This window comes from Saccostrea cucullata, unplaced genomic scaffold (assembly GCF_032062105.1).
Source record: "Saccostrea cucullata isolate Sc308-1 unplaced genomic scaffold, CSIRO_AGI_Scuc_v1 ctg110, whole genome shotgun sequence".
Taxonomy (NCBI): domain Eukaryota; kingdom Metazoa; phylum Mollusca; class Bivalvia; order Ostreida; family Ostreidae; genus Saccostrea; species Saccostrea cuccullata.
The window spans coordinates 866,316-893,654 of NW_026939674.1; the positions used below are offsets into that span (position 1 = coordinate 866,316).

At 32.6% G+C, this 27,339-nt stretch overlaps 1 protein-coding gene across 1 annotated transcript; it reads left to right on the plus strand.

Moving 5' to 3' along the window:
- The first annotated feature begins 18,583 nt into the window (after window positions 1-18,583).
- Window positions 18,584-23,821, plus strand: LOC134253592 (uncharacterized). The gene is made up of 4 exons (XM_062736143.1): window positions 18,584-18,717; window positions 19,849-19,965; window positions 23,368-23,514; window positions 23,659-23,821. Exons 1-4 carry the CDS (start codon window positions 18,678-18,680, stop codon window positions 23,811-23,813), a joined length of 459 nt encoding a protein of 152 aa, XP_062592127.1. The 5' UTR covers window positions 18,584-18,677; the 3' UTR covers window positions 23,814-23,821.
- The last annotated feature ends 3,518 nt before the right edge of the window (window positions 23,822-27,339 follow it).

The window sequence follows — 27,339 nt, forward strand, 5'->3', positions numbered from 1 at the left end:
AGGGGGGGGGGGGGGGGGGTCCTGATTAATTAGGACGAATTACAGACACATTATTTGAAGGGGGGTCTGACTTCCTCTTTTTTCCGACATAACTTTATCATAGAAAACGTTCATTGAAATTCAGTCCACTTTTTGCTGAAGTATAAGGGTAATGTAGTATACTCCAGTATTTGGAAGTTTTTTTTAGGACTGATCGAAATTGGAACCCTCCCCCCCCCCTTTCACCCGAAATAGGATTTTCAAGTTTGGTCCTTTGGATTTTTTTTTTTTGTTTGCTTTTTCTTGTACGTTATTTTTTTCTGGCTGACAAACCTCCCCCCACTTCAAAAATATGCAACGTCACTGGAATTAGTCATTTTTCAACCATTCCAGGACCAGAATTCTACCAGTCCCTCACTTACATTAATTGACCATACCTTAGTAAACATGGGCTCATATCAGTGGCGATCTTGGGTTCTTGAAAAGAGTAGCTATATGGGGACGATATGGTGTCTAAGTTGGGGACCAGGGGGTGAAAGCCCGGAAGCTCTCAGGCTTTAGATTTTTTTAATAAAACGTTTCAACTTATTTCAGTTTTACTTTATGTAAAACTAATGCAATGTCCTAAAAAATAAAACCAATTGATTAATGTCATGCATATTTTGGTCACTACAGATGAGAGGGCGAGATCCCCCCTCTCCCCACCCACCCATCAGTGCACATACGATGTGTTTACACTTTTAAAAAAGGAGTTAAAGACTGATAAAAAGCTTAGGACAGTGTTTTGTAGTTAGATCAGAAGTTTCGGACTTTTCAAAATAATTGAAAATAAAAAGAAAAATATTGCTGCATGACACATACTATTTGATTTGCGATAATTATGAGATTAAACGGCCAAAAAAACAATCGTCAATAAAGATTCCATGGGAACATGATCTTATTTAAAAATTTTACCTGGTAATTTATTAAGGATTAATTAAGTCTTGTGTATAATTTAATATTTGATATGTTTAATTTCAATTATTTGCATGTTTAACATATGTGCATGTAATATTGAAAACACAAAACGAACTTTTAGGCATAACCTAAACCTTAAGTCACACAATAAAGAGTTGAAATATTCTAAGATATACTGACAAGAGGCTAAGCATTTTAAACAAAATGTAAAGATACAATGGCATAACATAATAACGATTTGTCAAAAAGTAAGGGAAAATTGACATCATGTAATAGATTCCCGTCGTCATGTAGCATATTGATAACACAATATAGTAAAGAATTGGCCACATGTGACAATTTTTTCACATCATGTAATGAAATTCTGACATCGTGTTATAGCGACTTGATATTGAATTAAAGATAAAAATTCACATCATGTAATGAACTACTTAGACCAAATAGTAGAGAGTGCACATAATGTAATAATTATAATGAGTTGAAATTATATAAAAACATCTTTACATCACGTAAAATTGTTTTGACTTAATGTCATAAAGAGCTGATAGAATGCAATGGAAGATTGGCGCAATGTAATTGAAGTGCGAGTTAATGCCATAAAGACTTAACATAATGTAATGGAAAGTTGACATAACGCAATAGTAGTGTGTGTAAATGTCATAAAGAGTTGACATAATGTAATGGAAAGTTGACATAACGCAATAGTAGTGTGTGTAAATGTCATAAAGAGTTGACATAATGTAATGGAAAGTTGACATAACGCAATAGTAGTATGTGTAAATGTCATAAAGAGTTGACATAATGTAATGGAAAGTTGACTCAATGCAATAGTACTGTAAGAAAATGTCACAAAGTGTTGACATAATGTAATGGAAAGTTGACACAATGCAATTGTAGTGTTCTGCTATAAGGCAGTGACGGCGTTCCATATAAGCCCATAGCGCGACAAACATGAAGGTGAAAAATTAAATCTCAATTTTATCAAAATTTTCCTTAATATTTCACCTAACATTAAAGTATACTTTATGTAAAATCTCGACAACTTGCACAAATCTCATGAAAATTGAAATTATTTGCCTATGAAATGTTATACACACACGAAAGAGGACAAAACAAGTCATCATTTTTTTCACACTATAACACTATTTTTCGTTATGAGTGGGTCTTCTCTCCATTTTTTTGAAAGGTAATCCTCAAAGTTTGCATAAAAACATACATATTTTGGTTTCCAAAATTATGGAGCAATGACCCACTATACTTTAAAAATATAAGTTTATGACATAACTTTCGTATCTTTTCGAGAAATACTTGAAGTCCCATAAGTCAATGGTCATATCACAAGCAAGATTTAAATGCCACACTTCATCAGGACTTGTGTAGCGTAGTGGTTAGCGTGCTAGTCTCAATAGAGAATGCACCTCAGGATTTTTATTACCAGGGTTCGAACCCAATGGATACCACATTAATATTTTTTATGTAAAAGAATAAATGTTAATGAAAAATTTTCCTCAAAACTGTTTGTTTCTCATGATTTCATAAAAATCAATCCTGAGAACTTTACTCTAAATACTAAATTCACAATATGAATATGATTTTTATATATCTGAAGCTATTGGGCTTTCTGCACGCTAAGTTCACCCATCTCCTTTGCTTAAAAAATAATTATACAGTAAAAATTGTGAACTTTTCATTAACAATGATGCCATAAAGAATGAATTTATTCCAGAATTCATTTTACGTACTATCGGCTATATATTGCAACGATCGACCCAGCATGTTTTTTATTTCAATATCAGACGTGCAGATTTACATGCATACACTTGTAAGTGTCTTTATTTCATAACTGCACATTTTGTTTTAGCGAAATTGTACATAAAAAAATTACTTGAAGTATTTTCAAATTTAGAAATATGTTTTTATATACATGTACATGTGATAATAAGAATACAAACGCTAAATGGTATATCTAAGAACGGTAACTCTACTCCTAAAAGATGGGAAATTCAATTCATCGCCAAATTCGTTATACCGCCATGATTTCTAAATTACGAAAGGTGGCGGTTTATCGAGAATTAACTGTATATAGTCTCATACATGTACCTGGAACGCTGTTTCTAAACAAATTTTCGTAATGCGCTAATGCGCGTTATTCAATTGGATTACACACACCGTTACAGTTAGGATACTCTATATTCCAAAAAAAAAGAAATATTCATTGCTTAAATACTGTACATCACTTTTAATTCTCGAGAACTTTATTTTCGCGAGACATTGAACTGGAGAAAATTTCATTCTCGCATATAAATGCATTCCTTACTATCATATAGAGAATTAACAACACTTTGTGAAAATTATGTCTTGCTAATAAAGAGTCAATGACTATCTCGCGAAAATAATGTGTCGCGAAAATTTTTTAACCTACAGTAGTTACGCATTGCTTCTAATAGTGTTAAATAAAAGAAAATATTTGCAAATGTAATTACTGTAAAACGAGAAAATTTGGCGCATACGTATTTTAGCGCAAACGCAAGTGGGAATGTATTGACGCAGATAAGCTTGCACTTGTCATTATTTAAAATATATAAATGTGATATTGTATTCTTCTATCCACGCCCAAATTTGACATTTTGGTTAGTCAAGCACGGACACACAATAGCACTCCAGTATATAAGTAAACGTTTGTCAGTTTTACCGTGGTTTTGCAATCACATGGACATGGCACAACGTCAATTTTATTAAGGTCTTCTGTTTCCAAAGGAAGATCTTTTACTGATTCTGTTGTTTCTTTTCCACTGTTTTTTTTTCTTACCGATTTTGTGCAGAAAATTTCTCGAGAACGCCTCGACAGATTTTCATGAAACTTTCAGCAATGATGGCAAACCATCTGAACTTAAGCCATTTTTAGCTCTACTGGTCAGAGACCAGAAGAGTTCATGCGATCGTAAAGCGTCCGTCGTCCGTCTGTAAACATTTTTTCAAAATGCTACTCCTCCTTCAGTTTTCGTCTTATTTCAGTATATCTTGGTACACATGTAGACTATACTAAGAGACATAATTCTGTGCATCGGTTTTTGATTTCGATGAAAGGTGTTGCCGTGGTTACTAAAATTAAAAATTTCTGTGAAATGCATTTAAAATGCAACCCTTCCTACAGTTTTGGTCTGATTTCAATATAACTTGGAACACAAGTAGACTACACTAAGATACAAAATTCTGTGCATCGGTTTTTGATTATTTTCGATGAACAGTATAGCTGTGGTAACTAAAAATAGAAATTTGTCTGAAATGTTTTTGAAATGCTACTCCTCCTACAGTTTTTGTCTGATTTCAATATAATTTGGCACATAAGTAGACTATACTAAGATACATAATTCTGTGCATCGGTTTTGATTTCGATGAAAGGTGTTTCCGTGGTTACTAAAAATAGAAATTTCTGTGAAATGCTTTCAAAGTGCTGCTCCTTCTACAGTTTTGGTCTGATTTCAATATAACTTGGTACACAAGTTGACTACACTAAGATACATAATTCTTTTTATCGATTTTTGATTTCAGTGAACGTTGTTGCTGTGGTAACTAAAAATAGACATTTCTGTTTCACTCCTGTGAAATAATTTAAAAATGCTTTTACAAGTACAGCTTTAGTTTGATTATAATGTGGCATGCAGATATACTATATTAAGATACATTATTGTCTTTATTTTTTAAATTTATTTTGATGAATGATGTTGCCATGGTAATTTAAATTGAAAATTCTTCAAAATTTTATTCAAAGATACTCTTACAGTTGTAGTCTAATTGAAATATGGTCACAAAAAGTGACTTAAACAAGGATCGTTTTTCTATTTATTGCTGTTTTAAAGTTTCAAATCCGAACAGCTACTTTTCTCTTCCTTTGTTATAAGTGTAAATCAGTAGAGCTACAGTCTCGACAGAGATTTCTGTTTTTTTTTTATTTTGTCGTCGTCACTTCCAGTCGCGAGAAATGGCAACTTTTCTGTTTTTAAAGTGGCATTTTGTCTAAGAGTGTTCTCGAAAACGGTTTGAGATTGACTCTTGAAACTTTCAGGGATGATAAATTGTGACTCGTACCATTGAATTACATAATTATAAAGTTTTTGTTGCCGTCACGTCTGTTGTCCACTGGAAGTAGTTAAAAAATATGCAAAATTTTATTTTTTTTTCTTTTTTAAATGTTTCTTATCTTGGCTAATAGAGTGTCTCGAGTCATATAATGTCCACCGGAAGTTATTTCTTCCAAACCGGAAGTTGTCCTAATAATGAGCATTTTTCATCAAAATTATCAGGGATGATTCCTTCACAGTCATAGAGGAGTTATGTGTCATTTTGAGTATTTCCGGTCATACCGGAAGCAAACAAAAAGGCCGGAAGTTGTTTGGAATTGATGGATTTTACTTTTTAATGTGTTCTAGGGTATTTTGAAGAATTTATGTTTACATTTTTTTTACATTTAAAGTTGTTTTACGTTCTTTTATCAATCAAACTCTTCCAAATGAATCAAGATTTTATCAGAAATCGAACGGAAGACCTACTCGTTGCTCGCAACGAGATTTCATCTACTTATCTTTATTTTCTTAATAAAAGAAACGTGGAGTATTTACGCATTTTATTCATATTAAAACAATGCATGCTTTCAAAGAAAGTTACTTGGATACATGGTAATAATAATAAGGTATTGTCTGCAAGCTCTGAAATCACCATGCTTGATTGTATTGTTTCTTCGAGGCGATATATGATGGACATGTCGAGAAGCCAAACTTTGAAGGTGCTTATGATACATGTAAGTATCGGATAACAACTAACAATTATAGTTTAATTAAATTATAGAATATAAATTTGACAGAACTTCTCGATCGATCCTACAGTGCTAGTGTTTATATGAAAATCTTAATGTACTAATGTGAAGAAAGCTTTGAACACACACAAAAAATAATAATTAGAAATCCGTTAGCGCACAATAAATTCAAGCGTTAAGGGCTCTTGCGCCAAAGGCGCTAAAATTAGTAATGCACCATAATTATATTCTCGTTTTACAGTATCAATAAATGACCGTACGCTCTAACTCCAACCTTGCATTTTCATTTGTGTACAACATAGCACCGCTGCATCAGGTACCAATAAGCACCATAGTGGGAAATGTATAGTTTTTAGCTCGCCTGAGCTAAAGGCTAAAGTGAACTTTTCTGAATAAACTTTGTCCGTTGTCTGTTTGGCGTCTTTGTTGTTGTTGTTAACTTTTCACATTTTCATCTTCTTCTCCAGAACTACTGGACCAGTTTCAAGCAAACTTGGCACAGAGTATCCTTATGTGAAGGGAATTCAAGTTTGTTCAAATGGAGTGCCACGACCTCTCTTCCAAGGTCAGATAATTATGAATTTGGGAAAAATTAATGGCATCTTTTAAAAAATCTTCTTCTCAAGAACCACTGGGCCAGGAAAAATGAATCTCATGTGGAAGTATCCTCAGGTTGTGGATTCAATTTTGTTCAAATCATGACCCCCGGGGATAGGACGGAGCCACAATGGCTGATCAATTTTTTTTTTACATAGGAATATATAGGAAAAATCTTTTTCAAGTCTTCTTCTCAAGAACAGCAAAGTCATGATATTTATACGGAAGCATATCCTCGGGTGGTGTAGATTCAAGTTTGTTCAAAACATGACTCAATGGTGGGGCCACAATGGACTATCAAAGTTTTATATAGAAATATACTGGCAAAATCTTTAAAAAAAAATCTTCTCAAGAACAGTGAAGACATTATTGATCATATTTATACGGATGCATCTGCAGGTGGTGCATATTCGAGTTAATACAAATCATGAGCTATGGAGATAGGGTGGGGCCACAATGGACGATCAAAGTTTTATAAAGGAATATATAGGAAAATATTTAAAAATCTTCTCAAGATCATCCAAGCCATGATTGGTGATATCTATACATATGCATCCTCAGGTGGTGTAGTTTGTTCATAACATGACCCCCGGTGGAGGGGTTTGGCCACAATGGACGATCAAAGTTTAAAAATAGGAATATATAGGGACAATCTTTAAATTTTTGAAAATGTTATTTTTAACCTAACAAAAAACTATTGGTAATAGAAATATTTTCAATGAAGATAGCAGTTCTTGGTAGATGTCATTTGGAATTTATTAAAGTAGCCCTGTTACAAGTTTATTCGTCTAACAGAAGTGATTCATATGCATCTTAAAATTTAAGAGTAAAAGTTAAAATGAAAAGCATTACATGTATACATTAGATAAAAATGCAACACGCAAGAAGAACCATCAGAAATTAAGCGCTTATTCCTTTGTTTATTTAATTGTAAAAAAGCTTTTTGAAAAGTGAAAAAAAATCAATTAATTAATGTTTCGACGTCTTCTTATACAAAATCTGACAAAAATACCTAATATAACGATTATTGTCACAGACAATAAGACTGAAAGTACTGCGATAGTTTTCTTTTCTCCGGATAAAGAAGATGCTTGACTATCAGAATTAGCAGAAGATTGATTTGATCCAGTCTGGGCCTGGTAGGTGACATTTTCACCATTAACTGCAAGGAAAGCTTCGCTTGGTAGTTCAATGAATGGCGGTCTTCGAACCCGAGGAAATTCTAAGTTGGAGAGGGTATTTGATTTTACACAGTAATTGACTTCACACGATTCTGCCAGGGCGGCTAGATGCATACTAAAACCTGTTGGGCATGCATGGGGCCATAATTCTGGTTTGGCAGACATAAGGTATGAATGTATGTTGTTTGTGGTGTTTTTGTCACCTTCTTCTTTCATGATTGCCAACGGATTGCCCGATTTACAGCTAAACAGACCAGCAAAGGCTACAGAGTATCGAAATCCTAGTTCAAAGTCATCTGAAACACAAACTTTGATGTCCTCACCAATCGAGAGGGGGTAAAAATAAAGCGGACATTCCTGTTCCTGGGTAAGTGGATTCTCTATACTGCCTGCATAGATTCCCCCGAAAAGAAAACCCGAGTGGTAATTATTTTGACCATTACCTACGCACCAATGTGTCTCATAGTATGCTGTACCATATACATAATAATACGAACAACAAGAGCTAAGCCACAGGAAACCACATGATGTGCACTTTCGACGAGTTTCTGAAGATGAAACTTGTCCTTTTAACAGGAAAACGGACTCGAATCCCTTTGGACAGGAATAATCCCCTGTAAGTGGGTTCTTCTGGCGTGTACATAAGTTTTTGTTTAACTGTCCAGTTTGTGTGCATTTTTGATATACCCCACCAAATGTGTAATTGCCAATGTTGTATGAACATGTCCCATCATCAAAATTAGCCATGTTTGAAAAGTTTGGAGAGTCCATTTTTGTACATCCACGATAAGTATTGAACTTGTAGTATTCTTCCACTGCACCTCTCACATGTTGAAATGTAGCATATACAATAGACGGCGGATATTCTGGAAAATTACGCCAATTAATTAATTCATAGATCGGAGATCCGCTACGGTCAACCGCTACCAAATTATCTTTTACTTCTGAAGCCCATTCGTTCAAAGAATAGTTGTTTGGCTTAAAAATTGGTCCTCCATGGGCCTGAACAGAACTTCGTATTCTGTGTGTTTCATAGTCTCTCACGAGATCTGAAGACGCTGAGATTTTGGTAGTGACAAAAATATTGAATTTCAGTCGATAAACTGCACTTGCTGCAGCAATAATTTTAGCTCTGTCTTTATTTACACTCTTTGCATAAGTTGATTTAAGATCATCGATTTATGAAACAACAGCTCCTGCATCGACACTAGTTACGATGTGTGTTCCGAAATCTCGAACTAGAACTTGACTTTCATATTCAGCCAAGGATGACAAATTCTTTCGTATATTTTCTGCAATATTTTTTATTTGCTGACGAAAAGCTGGATTCAGTTGTGAGTTTTCCTGAAGTTTGGCGGAATAACGGACATACCTTGCCTGTACTCGGGTTGTTACAGCGTTGTTCACAAGTTGGTTTTTCCTTATTCGCTCTTTCTCGAAGGAGAAACTTCCGCTTATCTGTAATCTTATACGATTCATCCCTCCGATAGCATTTATGGAAAATGCTGTTGTTGAAACATAATCAGACCAGTGCTCAAAATATTCACCAAGAACCTCAACCTGACTTGTTTTAATGGGTACGGTAAAAACATTGTCTGGTATTAAATATTTACCATCGTCTGTTGTACGACACTCGGAATAATTGAAAGAGGCAGCCAATCCACTTGGTTTATTTCGAAGATTGTCCCATCCTGAACCTGGTAAAACTCCAAACCGAGTAACATCTTTCCCCATTTCTGCAAGACATTTTCTAGCATCACCTGAGTTTGCAAAAGTGATTGTATTTGAATCCGGTTGTGTTCCACTTACACTAATACCTAGAAACAAAATATACAGGTAGGTCCTAGTCCGAGGTGAATATAGAACCTTTCCTGTCATAGTTTTAGTTTTGTATGTATAATATCGAACTAATACTGAATCTGTCCTTATATACCTTACAAGCATTCATATGCAAAATTGAAAAAGGCTGCAGTGAACCAATACATGTAGCTCTAAAGAAAAAGGTTTATTTTCATATGCATTTAAGAGTTTAAGAAATTTGAAAAAGGCTGCAGGGCGGGGTGATACCAATACATGTAAATGACTTGTGACATGACCTTTCTAAGGACCTCAATAATTTACATGCGTATTTGGGTGTTACCTCCCAACCAATCAGATGATTTTGCAGAAAGTTGATTTAGTATCCGATTTTAAGCATTCTCATGAAATGCCGAGCGAGATAGACGTGCAGGTATCTATCATTTTAAAATTATTTAAGAGATGCATAAATTAATTTGTTTTCCAAAAATTTTTATTTAGATTTGATTGTGCAGGGTTTTTTTTTTTCTCTATATCTTTTGATGACATTTTTTTTCAGTTTAAGCTACGATTTAATGCAAAACATTTTGATATATAAGAACATGTGGGAATATTTTTGAAACAAAAATGCTTCGGGAGATCGTAGAAGAGAAATGTCCGACAATGTCCTCCACCGGTCGTCATACACAAAATTGAAATAAGCAGATGAAAGGAAAGGGGGGGGGGGTATTTTATTTCACGTTTTCATTAAAATGTAGAGTAACCAAACGGGGATACAACACTCACTGATGCCCCATCCCACCTTTGAGTTTTTTTTTTCTTTTTCGCTTTCTTAATTTTTTTTTGTAAACTTGTATACATACGGTTTTTAATTCATCAACAAGTAACGAAATGACGCACATAGGTGTTGGCTGATTATAAATCTACCCCCACGGAATACGATTTTCCTTTTTTTTTTTTTTTTTAGGTTCAAAGTAATAATTTGTGAACTGCCCCACTCCCTCCTTTCTAAAATTTTTGAATCCGACATTAATACCTTTACGTTGTAGAATTTTATTTTTAATTCACCTCAATTTTTGAGTAATTACGAACAGTTCTATGGCGAATTGAACGATTGGCATGTCTGTATACGGATACAGCTTTCCGTCATCGCTAAAAATAAACCGTACTGTATCGTTGATATTTTGCAGATACAGTACATGCTCATTTGCATAAGAAACGCCCACAATAAGTGTTCTGTATCGCAGTTACAGTATGCTTGACTTCAAAGGAAAACTCGCCGGGTCATGTCACAACTCAAACATATGTATTAGTTTTGTAAAGGAAGGCGACGTTGATTACACTTCATGTATATTTGATGCATCTCTGTGCAATTTAAATTGAAACAGTGGCCCATGATTGTAGATACATGTAGCACCAGAAGAAGGACCCCAAAATTTGTTAAGTAATAAATCCATGTGAAAAAAGTAATCATTTTATAGATGATTTATACGTTTTCATTACGAGACTTTCAGAGAATCTTTCACATAGTGTCATTGTGCATCTCTTTTTTTTAAATTTGGAATGGACAAATATAATATGGGGCTTTCCAGGGCAGAATTAGAATCTGTCATTCTTTATATACTATTGGTGTATTCATCACTTATTCCTTACTCAGCCAAAATCTGAATAAAATTTCATGAGACTTTTACAAAGTGCCATTGAGTATCTCCTATATACATGTATCTCATATTCTGATTGATCAGATATTTGAAGTAAAAATATGGGAGGCAGGGCATCATTTTGTATGCTCGTGTAAAAGTATATCTTATAGTTGACACTTCCATACAAAGACTTGGAGTCGTGTAGCAACCGTTAATTATAAAATGAGAGAAATATCATAAAGCGTTTTAATGTAGCGCTTAATTTAATAAATTATTGCTTTAATAATTGACATTCTCACCTGCTTAAAGACATGCAACATGTGATTTTGTCATTATATGCGGCGATTTAGCATTAGTGGGTGCTACAAGTTCACGTGTTGAGCATTCTGTATTTTTATTTTATTTATTTTCTAACAAGTCAAGCTATTTTTCTTTAAAATTGGGTAATTACAACAAAACAAAAGAAATGTACATATTTGTGTTTTTGGCACATATCTTATTTTTATATAAATCATTGCCGATAAAAATAATTTAAGAACTTTTAGAAGAATTATGTCATTTTTACAATTAACAGGACATGAATATTTGAATACCAAATTGAACTTAAAAGGAAAATAAGCAAAATATCTTAAACTTAGGATACTTCTAAAACTCAAGGTTTTTACTCACATAGATTATCTGATGGACAGTTTTTGTATTGCATAGCATTTGAAAGATATACATTTTAAATCCGGGATGAAATTTCATGTTGTATAATGAAATAATTTGTATTAATTTTTTATTCATCTACAAGTTGAGCATTTACTTATGTTAAAAAAAGATCTTCAATGTGAAATTTTTCCCAAGAAAATGCAATCAAACGACATTTTATTAAATAATAAAATGATGTAAGTCAGAAAGATAGAACTTATCACAGTTTATAATCGTGGCCTTTGACCTAATTTTAATTGACATCTTTTCATAATTTTGGATGATATTTACTACGGTCAAACTAAGAACACAAAAACAAAAAAAAAAAAACAAAGTACAAAGTTTCAATTTTGTCAATGTTTTTTCTTCTTCCTTAATTTGAACAAAAATAGATGTCAGAATGTGTCCATAAACTATGTTTTCATTTTTGTATATATGTACTTGCATTATTATCTTTTGTATATACAAGTATACTTGCATTATGCTTTTTTTTTTTTTACATGTGAATTGTATTTCTTCCCGCTCATTGAAAAGAAATGATATGATATTATTGATATAAAATCATAAATCTTTATTACAAAATAAGTAAATTGTCAAAAATACTCGTGTATTTTTCCTGTTTTGACTATATCAATTTAAAAAAAAAATAATTAAGGAATTAATTTTTGAAAAGTTCATGCGTCCCTCGAATATAGGACAACGTATAAGCGATATAAGAACAACCTTTTAAAAACAAGATTTACTGTGAGCACTGAGCTCACTAAATGATACCCCCGCCTCCCATATGATTAAAATGGCAAAGTCCATGTTTTTTTTTTCTAGATAACCCGTCAGAACAAAAATAAATTTGAGATGCATAATTGCATTATATTAATATAAAGAATCTGTGATGATATCATTTATTTTAGCTAATGGTACAGGAGGAGTTGCAGATGGGTATATTTCAATATTATAGAAAGATTGGCAGTGTCCATGTTTTTGAAGCCTAAAATATGTGTCTGATAAAAAAGTAAAATAGTTAATGTTAGACTGTTAGAAAGATTCTTTGAAAGTCTCATTTTTATTTCATTCTGTGGTATGAGAGGATTTGTAAGAGATAGGTAACCGAAAGCGTTACAGACGGACGAACGTTCAGCTAGACAGACACCCTCACCACTATATACCCATCTGAGCACTGAACTCACTAAATGATACCCTCGCCTCAAATATGATTTTTAAAGGCAAAGTCCATGCTTTGATCTGGGACACGCAAAATAAGTGTCATACCAAAAAGTAAAATAGGAGGTCACAAGTGCATTATGTAACAATGATACTGTGAAAATCGCATTAAATTTCATTCAGTGATAAATGTATTAGAGGAGTTCGCATAAGAGATCGGAAAATCAAAACGTATAGGTTGGACGGACAAACGTACAAACAGACAGACGGACAACACTTTGTGCCTTTGTGTTTTCCAAGCGTACACATTTAGCATAAAGGTGAAAAGAAGACGAAAACTAAAATTTTAATTTACTTGATCTACAAATCTTCGAAAAAAAGTTTCATCACCTACATACAGAGTCTATATCTCTCAGTTTATTCAATACGCAAGAGCATGTTCTACGTAAGAACACTATTTAAAACAAGGTAAATTATTGACAAACAAGTTAATGAAACAAGAATATTACCAGTCTCTTTGAAAGTCATCATTTCCTAAGTTCTATAAACGATACAATGACCTTGCCAGCAAATACAATTTATTATTGATCAAATGCTAACTGATGTTTTTCATACTTATTGTAAGACCATTATTTACACACTGAATAGTTCACGGATTCCGTTACTTCCCAATCATTACAAGGCGCACATGGCGAGTGTGACAGATCGACAGGGAATGCTCACTCCTCCATGGCACCTGATCCTCCTCTGATGTTTTAGAGGTCATTGTTAGCTTTGCTTCTATTTTGTATTGTTTAATGGGCTTAAGAGTTTGAATATTGTTCGCTATCTCCATATAATTCATGGTATATCAAAGTATTTACTATACAAGTTAGTTAACTATAGAAAACTATAGTTAGCTATATATAGAATTTTTTTTTACCAAATGACCACAAAAAGCAGGATTGGACCATAATGGACACAGGGCCACTTTAATATTTAAAACTGAAATTTTAAAAAGTGGAAAAAAGACAGCAGACAATTTCATTTTTTTTAAAGATAAAAATCCATGAACCTTTAAAAAAAAATCTGAATTGATGCCATAAATCCATGAATCTAGCAAACAACAGTCTCTGTCAAGAAAGAGATAACACAAAAATTCTTAAATCAATATATTTTTTCAGGAATGGCTCCTAAAAGTACACAACAAGTAAGAACATTCTCTGCATGTCAAAGTATAAACACCTTTAAAAAAATAAAGCTGTGATAAAAATGATTTCATAGTTTTTCATGATTTCAGTAAAGTGGGATGTTTGTTTTTTTAAACAGTTATTAATGACCACCTGTTGGAATAGAGGACAGGTAAATTAACTTTTTACTAATGTTTAAAGTAAAGATTGAAAAAAATTAAAGTGACTTGAATATATATTACTTCCATTCATCTACTGGATTCTCTTAAACTCGACGTTTTATTGAATTGATTTTAAATCATCTATTCATTTAATGTTCTAAAATCAAGATTCCTTCATTAGATAGTTAGTTTTTTTGTTTCGTTTGGTAAATTTGTTTTTTTAATTTTCTAAAATCCATAGATATATATGATTTAAATAAATCATTTTTAACATAAATGTATATATTTATATATTTTCTGTCTTTAAAAGTACAAAATCAGGTAAATTTAAGATGTAATGTCTTATCACTGTAAAACAGTATAAAAACTAGAGCAAAGCTCGTTGCAAAGCAACGGGTAGGTCTTCCTTCCTGTTTGACCGGATGTAGCTTTCAATTTTAACAAAAATTAGAAATAACGCCCTAAAAATGCTTTGAATCCTCTAAAGCTATGTTAATTAATGCAAAAATAAGCCATTATTTGCTACTTCCGGTTTGACCGGAAGTGACGACAACGCATGGAAAATTAATTTTTAAGCTCCCAGAGACATATGTTACCCAAAAACTTATCAAAAACGGCAAAAATACGCGTTTTCCGACTACTTCCGGTGTGTTTACTTTCAGTACTAATTAAAAAGTAAAATGTTGCCTCTTGCACAAAGCCTAACTGGGTTATGGCCGGAAGTGACGACGCTGGACGTATTTTGACGACTCCATTACATTAAGTTTGACATTTTCAACAACTTTGCTCCTTTGATGTATAACAAATTCTCAATACTTTTTGAGATATCTGGAAAAAACTTTTGGCCCCTCTAGATCCCTTAATTTAGGGGTCAGCCCTTTTTCCGACATATCATTTGAAAGATCTTCTAATTCTGCACAAATCATGTTCAACATATTTTAACAAAATATTTTTAGTTTAGAAGATAAAAAGCAAAATATGAGTAATTTTTGGTTCTTTTAAGCGTTCTAATTTTTGACCCCTATATAGCGCCATTTTGAATAGAGAAATCGAAAAACAAAAACCGATGTGCACAACTTGAATCCTTATTATGTTCCCCAAACGAAGTTGGGGAACATATTGTTTTTACTCTGTTTCTTATTATTATTATTCTTATTATTTTTCTTCCTGGGAAAATTTTGTCCGCGAGTGATCTTGTAAACTACACATCCGACTTAGGTAAAACCTTTTTAGGGTAAGTAGGCATGTTATGTAGATTTGCGGAATCAAGGTCATTTTGCGCGCACGTGCTTGCAAGAGCGCGCACGTGCAAAACTTAAAATGACCAATGTATAATGGATATAACCATAACTTCTCTATTTTGTGACGAAATGTTTTGAAACTTATATTGTAAGGATGTATTAGTAGTATGCACAAGATGATATGGTCAAAATAGCAAGATCTCACGCGCATGCACGTCCGCTTCGCTCTGATTGGCTGGAACTAAAGTCTCAATATCTTTTTTGTTTTTTGATAAAATCATTTGAAATTTTGAACATAGTCATATATTAGGGAGATCTACAGCCTGTAATATAAGATTTATCATGAAAGCATGTGCATGCACATGTGCTTGCAAGAGCTTGCACGTGCAACACGAGAAATGTCCAATATAATTGATACAGACGTAACTATTTAAATTATTGATGAAATGCTTTGAAAATCATTTTATAAGTATATGTTAGAAGTATAGACAAAATGACATGATCAAAAAAGTAAGATCTCACGCGCATGCACGTGCGCTTCGCTCTGATTGGCTGAAACTAAAGTCTCAATATCTTTCTTGTTTCTTGTCATAATTCTTTGAAATTTTGAACATAGACCTACATTATGAAGATCTACAGCATGATATATAAGAATTTTCATGAAAACATGCGCATGCCCACGTGCTGCAATCTGATTGGCTGAAACTTTAAATAACTATATCTACTTTGTTTTTTGACGAAATGCTTTGAAATTTAAAACATTGTCATGCATTAGGATATCCTACAATATGATATAGAAAAAAAATCATGAAATCACGCGCATGCACGTGTGCTGCAATCTGATTGGCTTAAACTCGAAATGGCTATAACTCCCTTGTTTTTCAACCAAACAGGATGGGATTTAGAATAAAGATAGATATAAAGAACTCCTACAAGAAGGTGTGGTCATCATGCACGTGCACGCACGTGGGTGCATTTGGAACGAGTGAAATGAAAAATACACTTGAAAGAGTGATTTTTCATACTTTTGCACTGAATGCTTTAATATTTAGTATATTAAAATATGTAGATAGTGTAGACAAGATGATATGATCATAACGCACATGCATTCACATGCGCACGGGTGCAATGCTAAAATTTGAATATAATTGGTATCCTTCTGAGAAAACGTTGTTAAAGTCAAAATGCACAGAGTTTGTCTTATTTAATGAAGCTTACAGGGAATATGGCACCAAAAAGGAGTTGGGGAGCGTTTGGGGAACATCTGTAACGGTCCCCGTTACAATTAGCACTAGTTTTATCTAAAATCAGTAGAATTTCTGCTCCAGCTTTAGCCGTCTCTGAGCCTTTGTCTGGAAACAAAAGCCTATAAATTTTTGTTTAAAGGAAAATAACTCAAAACTGGAAGTGACTTTTTGAAATTTTAGACAGCATTCTGATAGAGTTTAGTAACTTCTAGTATCTCTGAAAATTTGAGCGAAATCATTGAGAAATGAGTGAGATATGAGGCTTCAAAGTTGGCGTCTAGGAAGTAGAAGGAAAAAAAAGAATAATAATTTTTACCAACAGAATCAGTAGAAGGTCTTCCGTTGGAAACGGAAGACCTTATTTATCAAAACATGTATTGTCATTTTCAAGTGAGAGTAAGTCGAAATGATTTTTAGAAGTGGAAATAGATAAAAGACACCTTTGTTTTAATAGTGTTAAATGATTATATAAATCATCTTCAATAATTCTTTACGATATGCAAAACAGAATCGATTCTTACATACATGAACATGTTCAGTGGACCTTTTCTCCCCAGAATTAAAATACAAAATTTAACAGATTTTAATTTTAAACACTTCTTTCGATATGCAATGTTAAAGCAACATAGATAAGTTATCATTAGTATTTTTTCCATTGATCTTAAGTATAATTTTATTTTAAACATAATATATATACTTCAATGCACACAAGTCTTCGTATGTCCAAAAACTGATAAATAAATTTTTACTAGGTCTTAAGAAACAAGAATAGAACTACTGTAAAGACCGTGGAAGAGTGAAGGCTATCTGCTATGATTACATAATACTTTCTGTACTCCACTGTACATTTTAACAAAGGTTAACAATGAATACTGAAATGGTATCATGTTCTAGCAAAAAGTTATATTCATGAACCATTTCCTGTAAATAAGTGACTAAATAACTATCTAAAAAAAATATTTCATAGGAGTTTTTACCCAATAATAAATCTTATACGTGAATAAAACACTTGCTGTGGCATTCAACTCGACATTTAGATATATCGACGACGTTTTGCCAATTAACAATTGTTATTTCCATCAATGTGTCGATGAGATCTATCCCGGTGAGCTTGAAATAAGAAACCACAGACTCTGACACATTGGGATATTTTAATTGAAAAAGACAATTGTAATCTAAAAAACATGGCAGCTTTATAATAAACGTGATAACTAACTTTCAATCGTTAATTTCCGTAATTTATGCAGCAATATACATGTTCTTTTATGACCTGCAAATGGGGTCTATATCTCTCATCGACTTAATACGCAATAGCATGCTCTACATATGAACAATTTCTAAAACGAGGTAAGTTATTGATAAACAAGTTGATGAGAATATCATAAGCCTCGTTGAAAATCAACATTTCCTAAGTTCTATGGTCAATACAATAGCCATGTTAGCAAATACAATCCATCATGAAGTCAAATGCCGACTGACGTTTTCAATACTAATTGTTAGGCCATTAATTACACATTGCATTAATGACGTATTTTTCCGTTTTTTCCCAATCATGACAAGAAGCACTGATGTGACCGATCGGCAGAGATTGCTCATTCGTCAATGGCATCTGATCCCAGTTCTTGCTCTGCTCCAATTTTATACTGTATAAGGAATCTTTTAACTTGAATACTGTTCGTTATCTTCATATATTTCCTCATTTTATTCAACACTGATTCGGATAATGTATTTGCGAAAGCTGGATTGGCTCATTTTAAAGCAAGATACTAACTCGGTATGATAAAATACTAATCCATTAGAATGAAATAATTATATTTTTATAAAGAGTTACTTTTTTGCTTTCTTGTGAAAATTGAGCCTATCCATTGAGTACAGTGATTAGAGTACCTCTAGATTCCATTATATTCATGTATCAAACTACTTTAAGTTTTGATCTCTACTGAGTTCAAGGTTAAAGTTCCAAGCATGCGATAGTACTTACTTAGATAGCATGTTTTCATGCATATAGTTTAAGTCTGACGCAGTTTAGGGAAACACTACAGATATGGGACGCTTTCTGGCCTGCTTTATTTTGATGTTTTATCGTGAGTTTTGATTTACCTATACAAGTATAAATTCCTCGTCATTGTTGTTACTAATAACATAATCAAATTGAATAATCTTTTAAAAATTATATCGTTTAAAAAAGATATTGCTTTTATATGGCTAGCATAATAACGAGAAAAAGACTTTCTAAAAACTGAAAATCTTTTTTCTATTGTCATACATTTTGTGTAAACAACGTGCATATAAGTGAGGGTATTATTAAAACATGGAATAATGACAAAATCATTGCCAACTGAAGTGTATCTGAGATTTTCGAATGGTTAAGAAAATTGACAATGATACCCTGAAATACTTGTGAAATGTGTTATTATGTAAAGAATATTATATACAACATTAGATAAAGGAATCGCGTTCGTGCAATATGCTTTGTACCTCAAATGCATACAAAAAAGAAATGATCGCTATACGAAGAAATCCAGTCAGTAGCATTTATGACAAGAAAATGAGTGTCCGATTGATTGCTTGATTGTTGTTATTTTACGTCCCATGGGAACATTAAGACTATAGCGGCGTCACCATATATTGGTGAAGGGCATTAAATTTAGACCTTTACTCGGTACTCAGCTCCCTTGAGCAGTTAGGGGTCTTTATCATGCCACATAGGCGTCGGAACCGGGTGGGGGTACTCATCCGAAAGACCCGCAATTATCACTTCTAATTGCCAAGCGCTTTGCGAAGGAACAGTTGCTACATATTTTTTTTTATCAATCTAGGTCTATCGCGGTAACAATTTGAACCTAGGACTCTCTGATTACGAAGAAAACGCTTAAACGACTGAGATACCGTGACAATCAAGAAGATTAAAAAAAAACTTAACTCGTTATAACGAGATAATATCTCAATATTACAAATACGTTTTTCATTATATTGAGTTAAATATCTCGTTATGACGAGATAATTACTTATAACAAGATTACAGATCCTTACAGAAGGAAAGAAAAACATGAGTTTAGTAATTGTTTATACATAGATAGATGTTGGATATTTTTCTGATTTTTCTCAATGTGATGTTGCCAAAAAAGAAGGAAGGATAAGAACAAAAATCAAGATTCCCAAGAGAATTGTTACATAAAGCGATAATAAAACTTATTCTTAACTTGTAATCACAGTTTATAAGACGTGGGAGGCGGCTACACACGAATGCCATGGGCACCATCATTGCACCAGTGTCAGCTGCCCCACTTTAAATTCCATTTGTGTCCACGGGCAATGTCGTTGCTCTGACAGTAAGTTTTGCTTGCTTTATCTAATATTGTATTTTGATGTAGACAAGGAAAATTCTTTTCAAATAACCTGAAAAAAATATTGTAGAAGGAATTCTAAACATTATGCAATGATGTTTGATTCTTTCATAGTTATACAGTCATCAATATCGTGTTTTCTTCAACGATTTACTCATTTACTTTACTAGAATGATAAACGTAATTTAAACAATCAATTTAATTAAATCAAATCCTTATTTATGTTAAGTTCATATACGTAAAATGTTTAGAAGGTTATGTTTATGATTTTCCCCTTTAAATAAATAATCCTAAGTTTTCTAAATTTGTATCAAGTTCTACTGATATCAATTACTGTATTCCTACATAATCTAGTCATAATCTCCCTGTTCTTTAAGGTTTTGCCAAAGGTCAACATGTCAAAAAATTTATTTTTACAATAGCTCCAAAGCTATGCGTTAAAACTTTTGCAGTTTATAAATATATCATCGATTTACAGATAGAAGGTATCACTTTAAAACTACGGAAGCGTATTAGTGCCACGCAATATTTTTTTTTAAAGTTGGTAATTCCAACTTTAAAGTTGGAAATTCCAACTTTAATCTTGGCTTTTCCAACTTTAAAGTTGGTAATTCCAACTTTAATCTTGGCTTTTCCAACTTTAAAGTTGGTAATTCCAACTTTTATCTTGGCTTTTCCAACTTTAAAGTTGGTAATTCCAACTTTAATCTTGGCTTTTCCAACTTTAATCTTGGCTTTTCCAACTTTAAAGTTGGTAATTCCAACTTTAATCTTGGCTTTTCCAACTTTAAAGTTGGTAATTCCAACTTTAATCTTGGCTTTTCCAACTTTAAAGTTGGTAATTCCAACTTTAAAGTTGGAAATTCCAACTTTAATCTTGGCTTTTCCAACTTTAAAGTTGGTAATTCCAACTTTAATCTTGGCTTTTCTACCCGCTTTTCTTAGTTTTTTCTTTTGTTTTAAGTATCACAAACTTAATTAAAGTAAAATATCACACTGAAATAGATTTGTTAGCAATTTATCATTGCAATCTAAGGGTAGGGGTCGAAATGGTGGGGGGGGGGGGGAGGGGGCAAGGAGGAGGTAAGAAGAGCGGACGGGATTATGGGGAGTTATAATATGGCACTTTTACAATGGAAAATAAATATTAGCACATTAAAATAAATTCAATTTTGTGTTTGTTTTATTTTTTACCTTGACCTTCCTTATGACCTTACTTAAAACTTCCAACTTTACTTAGAAATCCTTATATTCCTTTAAGTTCTCTTGTGTAATTCTATTGAGAACAACTTCATATAAATTATGTACACAGTATTCCGTACATGACAGGATTTCAACTTAACCAATTACAGATATTAGTCATTTATTATGCATTGTACGAAAGAATGAGACAACAATTAAATACTCAATCTAATCAAATTTTATTTACTAAAATGAAACATTTTCTGCTAAATTTTATACAACCTAACTAAATGTATCAATTCCGTACTGGCGCGGATCCAGGATTTTTTTTCAAGGGGGGGGGGGCACCCCAGCAAGAAATATGTTGACAAGCAAAAAATTAATAAGTAAATAAATAATAAAATCCTTCCTTAAACGTTAAAAGTCAAAGTTGGAAAAGCAAAGATTAAAGTTGGAAAAGCCAACTTTTAAAGTTGGAATTACCAACTTTAAAGTTGGAAAAGCCAAGATTAAAGTTGGAATTACTAACTTTAAAGTTGGAAAAGCCAAGATTAAAGTTGGAAAAGCCAAGATTAAAGTTGGAAAAGCCAAGATTAAAGTTGGAATTTCCAACTTTAAAGTTGGAAAAGCCAAGATTAAAGCGGGAATTACCAACTTTAAAGTTAGAAAAGCCAAGATTTAAGTTGGAATTACCAACTTTAAAGTTGGAAAAGCCAAGATAAAAGTTGGAATTACCAACTTTAAAGTTGGAAAAGCCAAGATTAAAGTTGGAATTACCAACTTTAAAGTTGGAAAAGCCAAGATAAAAGTTGGAATTACCAACATTAAAGTTGGAAAAGCCAAGATTAAAGTTGGAATTACCAACTTTAAAGTTGGAAAAGCCAAGATTAAAGTTGGAATTACCAACTTTAAAGTTGGAAAAGCCAAGATTAAAGTTGGAAAAGCCAAGAAAAGTTGGAATTACCAACTTTAAAGTTGGAAAAGCCAAGATTAAAGTTGGAATTACCAACTTTAAAGTTGGAAAAGCCAAGATTAAAGTTGGAAAAGCCAAGATTAAAGTTGGAATTACCAACTTTAAAGTTGGAAAAGCCAAGATTAAAGTTGGAATTACCAACTTTAAAGTTGGAAAAGCCAAGATTAAAGTTGGAATTTCCAACTTTAAAGTTGGAATTACCAGCTTTAAAAAAAATATTGCGTGGCACTAATACGCTTCCGTATAAAACAAAACAAATATTTGATTTTTTTTTTTTTTGGAAGAAATTTGCATATTTAGATTTAAATGCACCTGCTTAATTCTGTACTTTTAGTGAAAACATCATTGCAAAAATAATATATGTTTATCAGTGAAGTGCAAGTTGGACGTGAATGGTCCCCGAAAGGCTGTTATTGAAAGCATCACATGTATAAAGACAAGACCCCTATAAAATATGCCATCTGCAATGTACTTTCGGTTTCTAATCTTAACATTTGGACAAAATAAACAGGGAAAACAACTTTCCAATTTGCTTTCACTAAAAGTACGGAATTAATAAGGTGTATTTTTTTAAAAAAAATATATGCAGTTTTTCAAAACATTTTTCTCGATAAATATTTTTTAAAGTATTTGTGATCAAATGACACCTTCTATCTGTTAATGAATGATATATTAATAAACTGTAAAAGTTTGAACTTTATAAACCACACAGTTTCAGAGCTTTTGTAAAAATAAATTTTTGGACATGTTGACCTTTGACGAAACCTTATATAAAGCTCTAACAAGTCAAACCTACTGATATCATTTGATCTTTTTATGTAGGTATTACTTGTATTTTTAACGTTAGGATTGAGAAAGCATTAAAAAAATATTAACGTTTTCTGATTTTTATTCTTTGTACCAGATTGTATTGTTAAGGTATAAATCATTAAACTTAGATCATCTTTCAAACGTTCTTTGCTTGCCTTCTCCCACCCGACTGATTCAGAATGCCCGACGCAAATCTTGTATAATTCTTTCAGAATACAATTATCATGCCTTTCGAAGATTTCATATCCAATAAACTACTACTTAAACTTCACATTCACATGATATTTTTAATAAGAAAAAAATCTACTACCTACTTACAAATTTTCTTTCTTTTTTCCTGAATCGGAAGAGGGAGAGAAAAAATTCTTTTTAAGATGATCTGATCATAAACAATTAGTATAATATGTTATTGTCTTTTGAAGCTGTGGGAGGAGGAATTTCATGTCTTGAGCATCATCATGTGGCCAACACCCATGACCCAAATTGTCAAAGTGCTGGTATCAAATGCTCAGATGGTCATAGCCCAGGTTGTCATGAAGGGCATTGCACATGCGCTCATGGTTCTTTCAGTAAGATACATTTCAATATGTGTGAATCTTTGAATTTGTCACAAGTATTCTTGACAAAATGCCCTTTTCTTCATTAAACTACATGAGAAGTTTGTACGTAACACGATAGGTAGAGTATAATTGTAATCTTCATTATAATTTCAGCTTGCAATCTTGTAAACGAATGTATAGAAGGGGTAGCTAACCATACACTTGAAGACTGTGTTAATGTCGGTGGAATACACGGATTCTGGCATTGTGCCGAGCATCAGTGTAAATGCATCTTCTTCAATCACACGGACTCTACTTTAGTAGGATGAAAAACGAGAAAATTTTAAATAAAAGTCTGCATAAACAAACTGACTTCCCTTCTCTTACTGTTGCATGCATATAGAAAAAACACCGTTCATATCTCTCTTAAAAATTACCAATTTTATAAATAAATGTATCAATAATTTGATATATCGTGATTATGAAATTTATAATTAAATTTTTAAGGTCATACTCAATGTAGCTTGAACCTAAATTACTAGAATGTAACCTTTATTTGTAATTTTTGAAATAAATGCCTCACATTACTGAGGAGCAAAATACAAATAAATAAAGTACAAATTAACTTCAAATACTACGAACCGGTCACGGTAGCCTAGTGGTAGGGCGTTCGCTTCGTGATCGGGAGGCCCGGGTTCGATTCTCGTTCGCGGCGCCGCGTCATACCTAAGACGTAAACAAAGGTAGTGACTGTTCCTTCGCCAAGCGCTCGGCACTAGAAGTGAAAGTCACGGGTCTTTCGGATATGACCTTAAAAACGTAGGTCCCGTGTCACGGTAGGCGCTGGCACGATAAAGAACCCTCACTGCTCAATGGCCCTGATCATGAGTGCCGAGTACAGGTCTTAATTTGAAGCCCTTCACCGGCATACGGTGACGTCTGCATATGAGTGAAAAATTCTCGAGAGGGATGTTAAACAATACACAATCAATCAATCAAATACTACGATTCTTGTTTGTCGTGCACAAAGTTGGATGGCAGATAATTTGTATTCATACATTATCATTCAGTATATTTAAAATATTGATTATACAACTGTAATGATAACAGTTATATTTATTTACATTGACATTTACAATTGCACTGTAAAAATGTTTTTAGATGATAGACATATTTCTAAATACATTCTTGTCACACTTTTTTTAATGCGTTTAAATTATGCGAATTATTCGAAAGTGTTTTAAACCTAAATACTTACATAATTAGAGTTAAAACACACTTCTCATTATAATAAGATTCGTGTTGAGAAGCTAAACACTTCATTGTTTTAAACAAGGATCTGCAAGAAAACTTAAAATATAAATTTTGTACGTAATACTAAGTCGGTGTTTTCGTTTTAAATTTGATTTTTTTTAAACATCATATTGAAATCTTAAAAATATTGATCTAACACAGTCATGTGATCTCACGGAATCATTAATCAGTGGATTCCTTTTACCTGTGAATAGTTTCATTATTTGTAAAGTGTGTGCAGTAGTACAAAACAAACTTAAGTTGATATTAAAAAAAAACTCCAGGTACATATGTATTGTGTGCTTCTTGCAGTGTGATGTAATACGGTTCAATATTTCAAATCTGTGGTGATGCAAACATAACAACGAATATCTGGATGATCTTGAAAGGTTTTTCCAAAACAGTATACATGTTATCAATCTTTCACATCCATAAAGAGAAATAAATTTTGAAGCTCTTCCTCTCGGATATCCAATTGCGTCAACCTGTACGATGTAATGAAGGCGTAAGGTGCATTTAAGTAACAGTTTGTTTTCCTCACTGAAAATGCTGAAGTTTTACAATAATTACTAACCATAAATAAAATATTTTTAAAAATCTATATTTTTGCACAATAGATTCAATATTTATTGTCATTAAAGAATAGATCACATGACACCGAAACACAACCTTTAGATAAAGTCACTGTGCAATATCCAAGGTTATTATTATACCATCGTCAATTTTTACTTCAAGTACCAATCCTCATTTTTCTGCCAGAATCTACTCTGCTCTGTTTTTTGCCAAAAATGATATCAACAAATATTTGAATTGAAAAGAGCATTTATTATAAATGCCAATGAAATATACAGCAGTATTGTTTGATATTAAATATATGTTACGCTGTCACAATAAAAAAATTTAAAACAACCCAAAAGGTACATACAATAAAAAATGAAGGTTATTATTTACTTTGCTCATCATGTTCTTATAAACAGAAGCATCCCTAACCTATAACAATAATAATAAGCCTTCGAAATGTATTTTACTATTTCTGTGGTGATTGGCACTCTCAAGTTCTCATCAGCTTTCTTGAAAACATTGTTAACTGATTTGTCTTTATATATATATATATATATATATATATATATATATATATATATATATATATATATATATATATATATATATATATATATATTTTTTTTTTTTTTTTTTTTTTAGTTTTTGGTTCGCCAACCGCGCTTAATTTTATATTAAACGTTCATATATGCATCATTTCCAGGAAGATAACTTTGCACTTGACCGAATTTAAAAAAAAAACAAAACATCATGTTCTATACCAAAAGAACTAAACAAGTAAAAGAAGTGTTTATTTCCTACGCACATTTTTAACAGTGTGTGGTAAAGTTACGTCAATTAAATTTGGTTATCAACAAACTCTTAAACACTGAGTGAGAGTTTTCAGTGATATATCTTTCCTGTATTTTGGACGCATTGTTATTCTCCATGCTGAGCTTGCAATTATGATGTTGTTGTGTAGAAATTCTTATCTTCAATAAAGTTAGTTGAAAGTCAGAGTCTCGTGTGGTAACGATATCAATGACCATTTGGACAAGTAATTATATATGATTTGGTAAATATAGACTAATTTCACGTTGCACTGGGATCCTTTTATTATAATTGCACGAAAAAAATGGAACGTCTAGAAGTCGACAGCATTTGACGTCGAATGATAGCTGCAGTTATAAAAGTGCAAATATTAAACAAAGACCGTTTACTCACCACTGACAGAGTTTCCGAAAACCAAATATTTCTATCAGTCATTCGGACTGATGACTAAATGTGTTTTACCAGTCCGAAGCATATTCTATCAGTCCGAACAAATTTCAAAAATATACAGTGTATATTTCATGTCAGATGTAATCCAAAAGAAAATGGCATTGAATATGTAAAAATTTTTGTGGCTCACCAACACTGATTGTGATACCAGGGTTACGAAACTATAAATAATTCAAGCTTGGCACCAGCCCACACAGGCTTGTGGCAGCAATGAAGTCACTAGCCCCAAGTAAATGTTGGGGGAAAGAAACAACTAATTAGAAAAAAAGTTAATTCTTGAAAAAGAAAATTTCTCAAGATTTCTTTTAAAAAGTTAAAGTTTAATTCTCACCTGTAGAATTGAATCATATATAAATAGCAGTTATGTTAGAAATTCAGAATAAAAATAAATATTTTAAATTTTCTTTATACGTTTTCTCAGTGACCATTGCACTTCATGACCTATATACTGCTGTTTACCAATAACAGAGGAATGGAGGAAATTCGGATTAGGAAAAAACGATCGTTTTTTGGAAGTAAATTAGTCAAGTAGAACTGCAAAATGGATAAGATTATGGATATTTATGAAGAATGGGAGCTTGCTACATTGAAAATTTTCATTTATGAAGATATTACAATAGATTAGAGTACAATAAATAATCAGGACAGGCCCTCACCACAATCTGTCACACGGACCGGTACATTTCGATTTTCTACCGGTTTTGCCGGTAGGACCGATAGTTTTCGGAAACTCTGCACTGA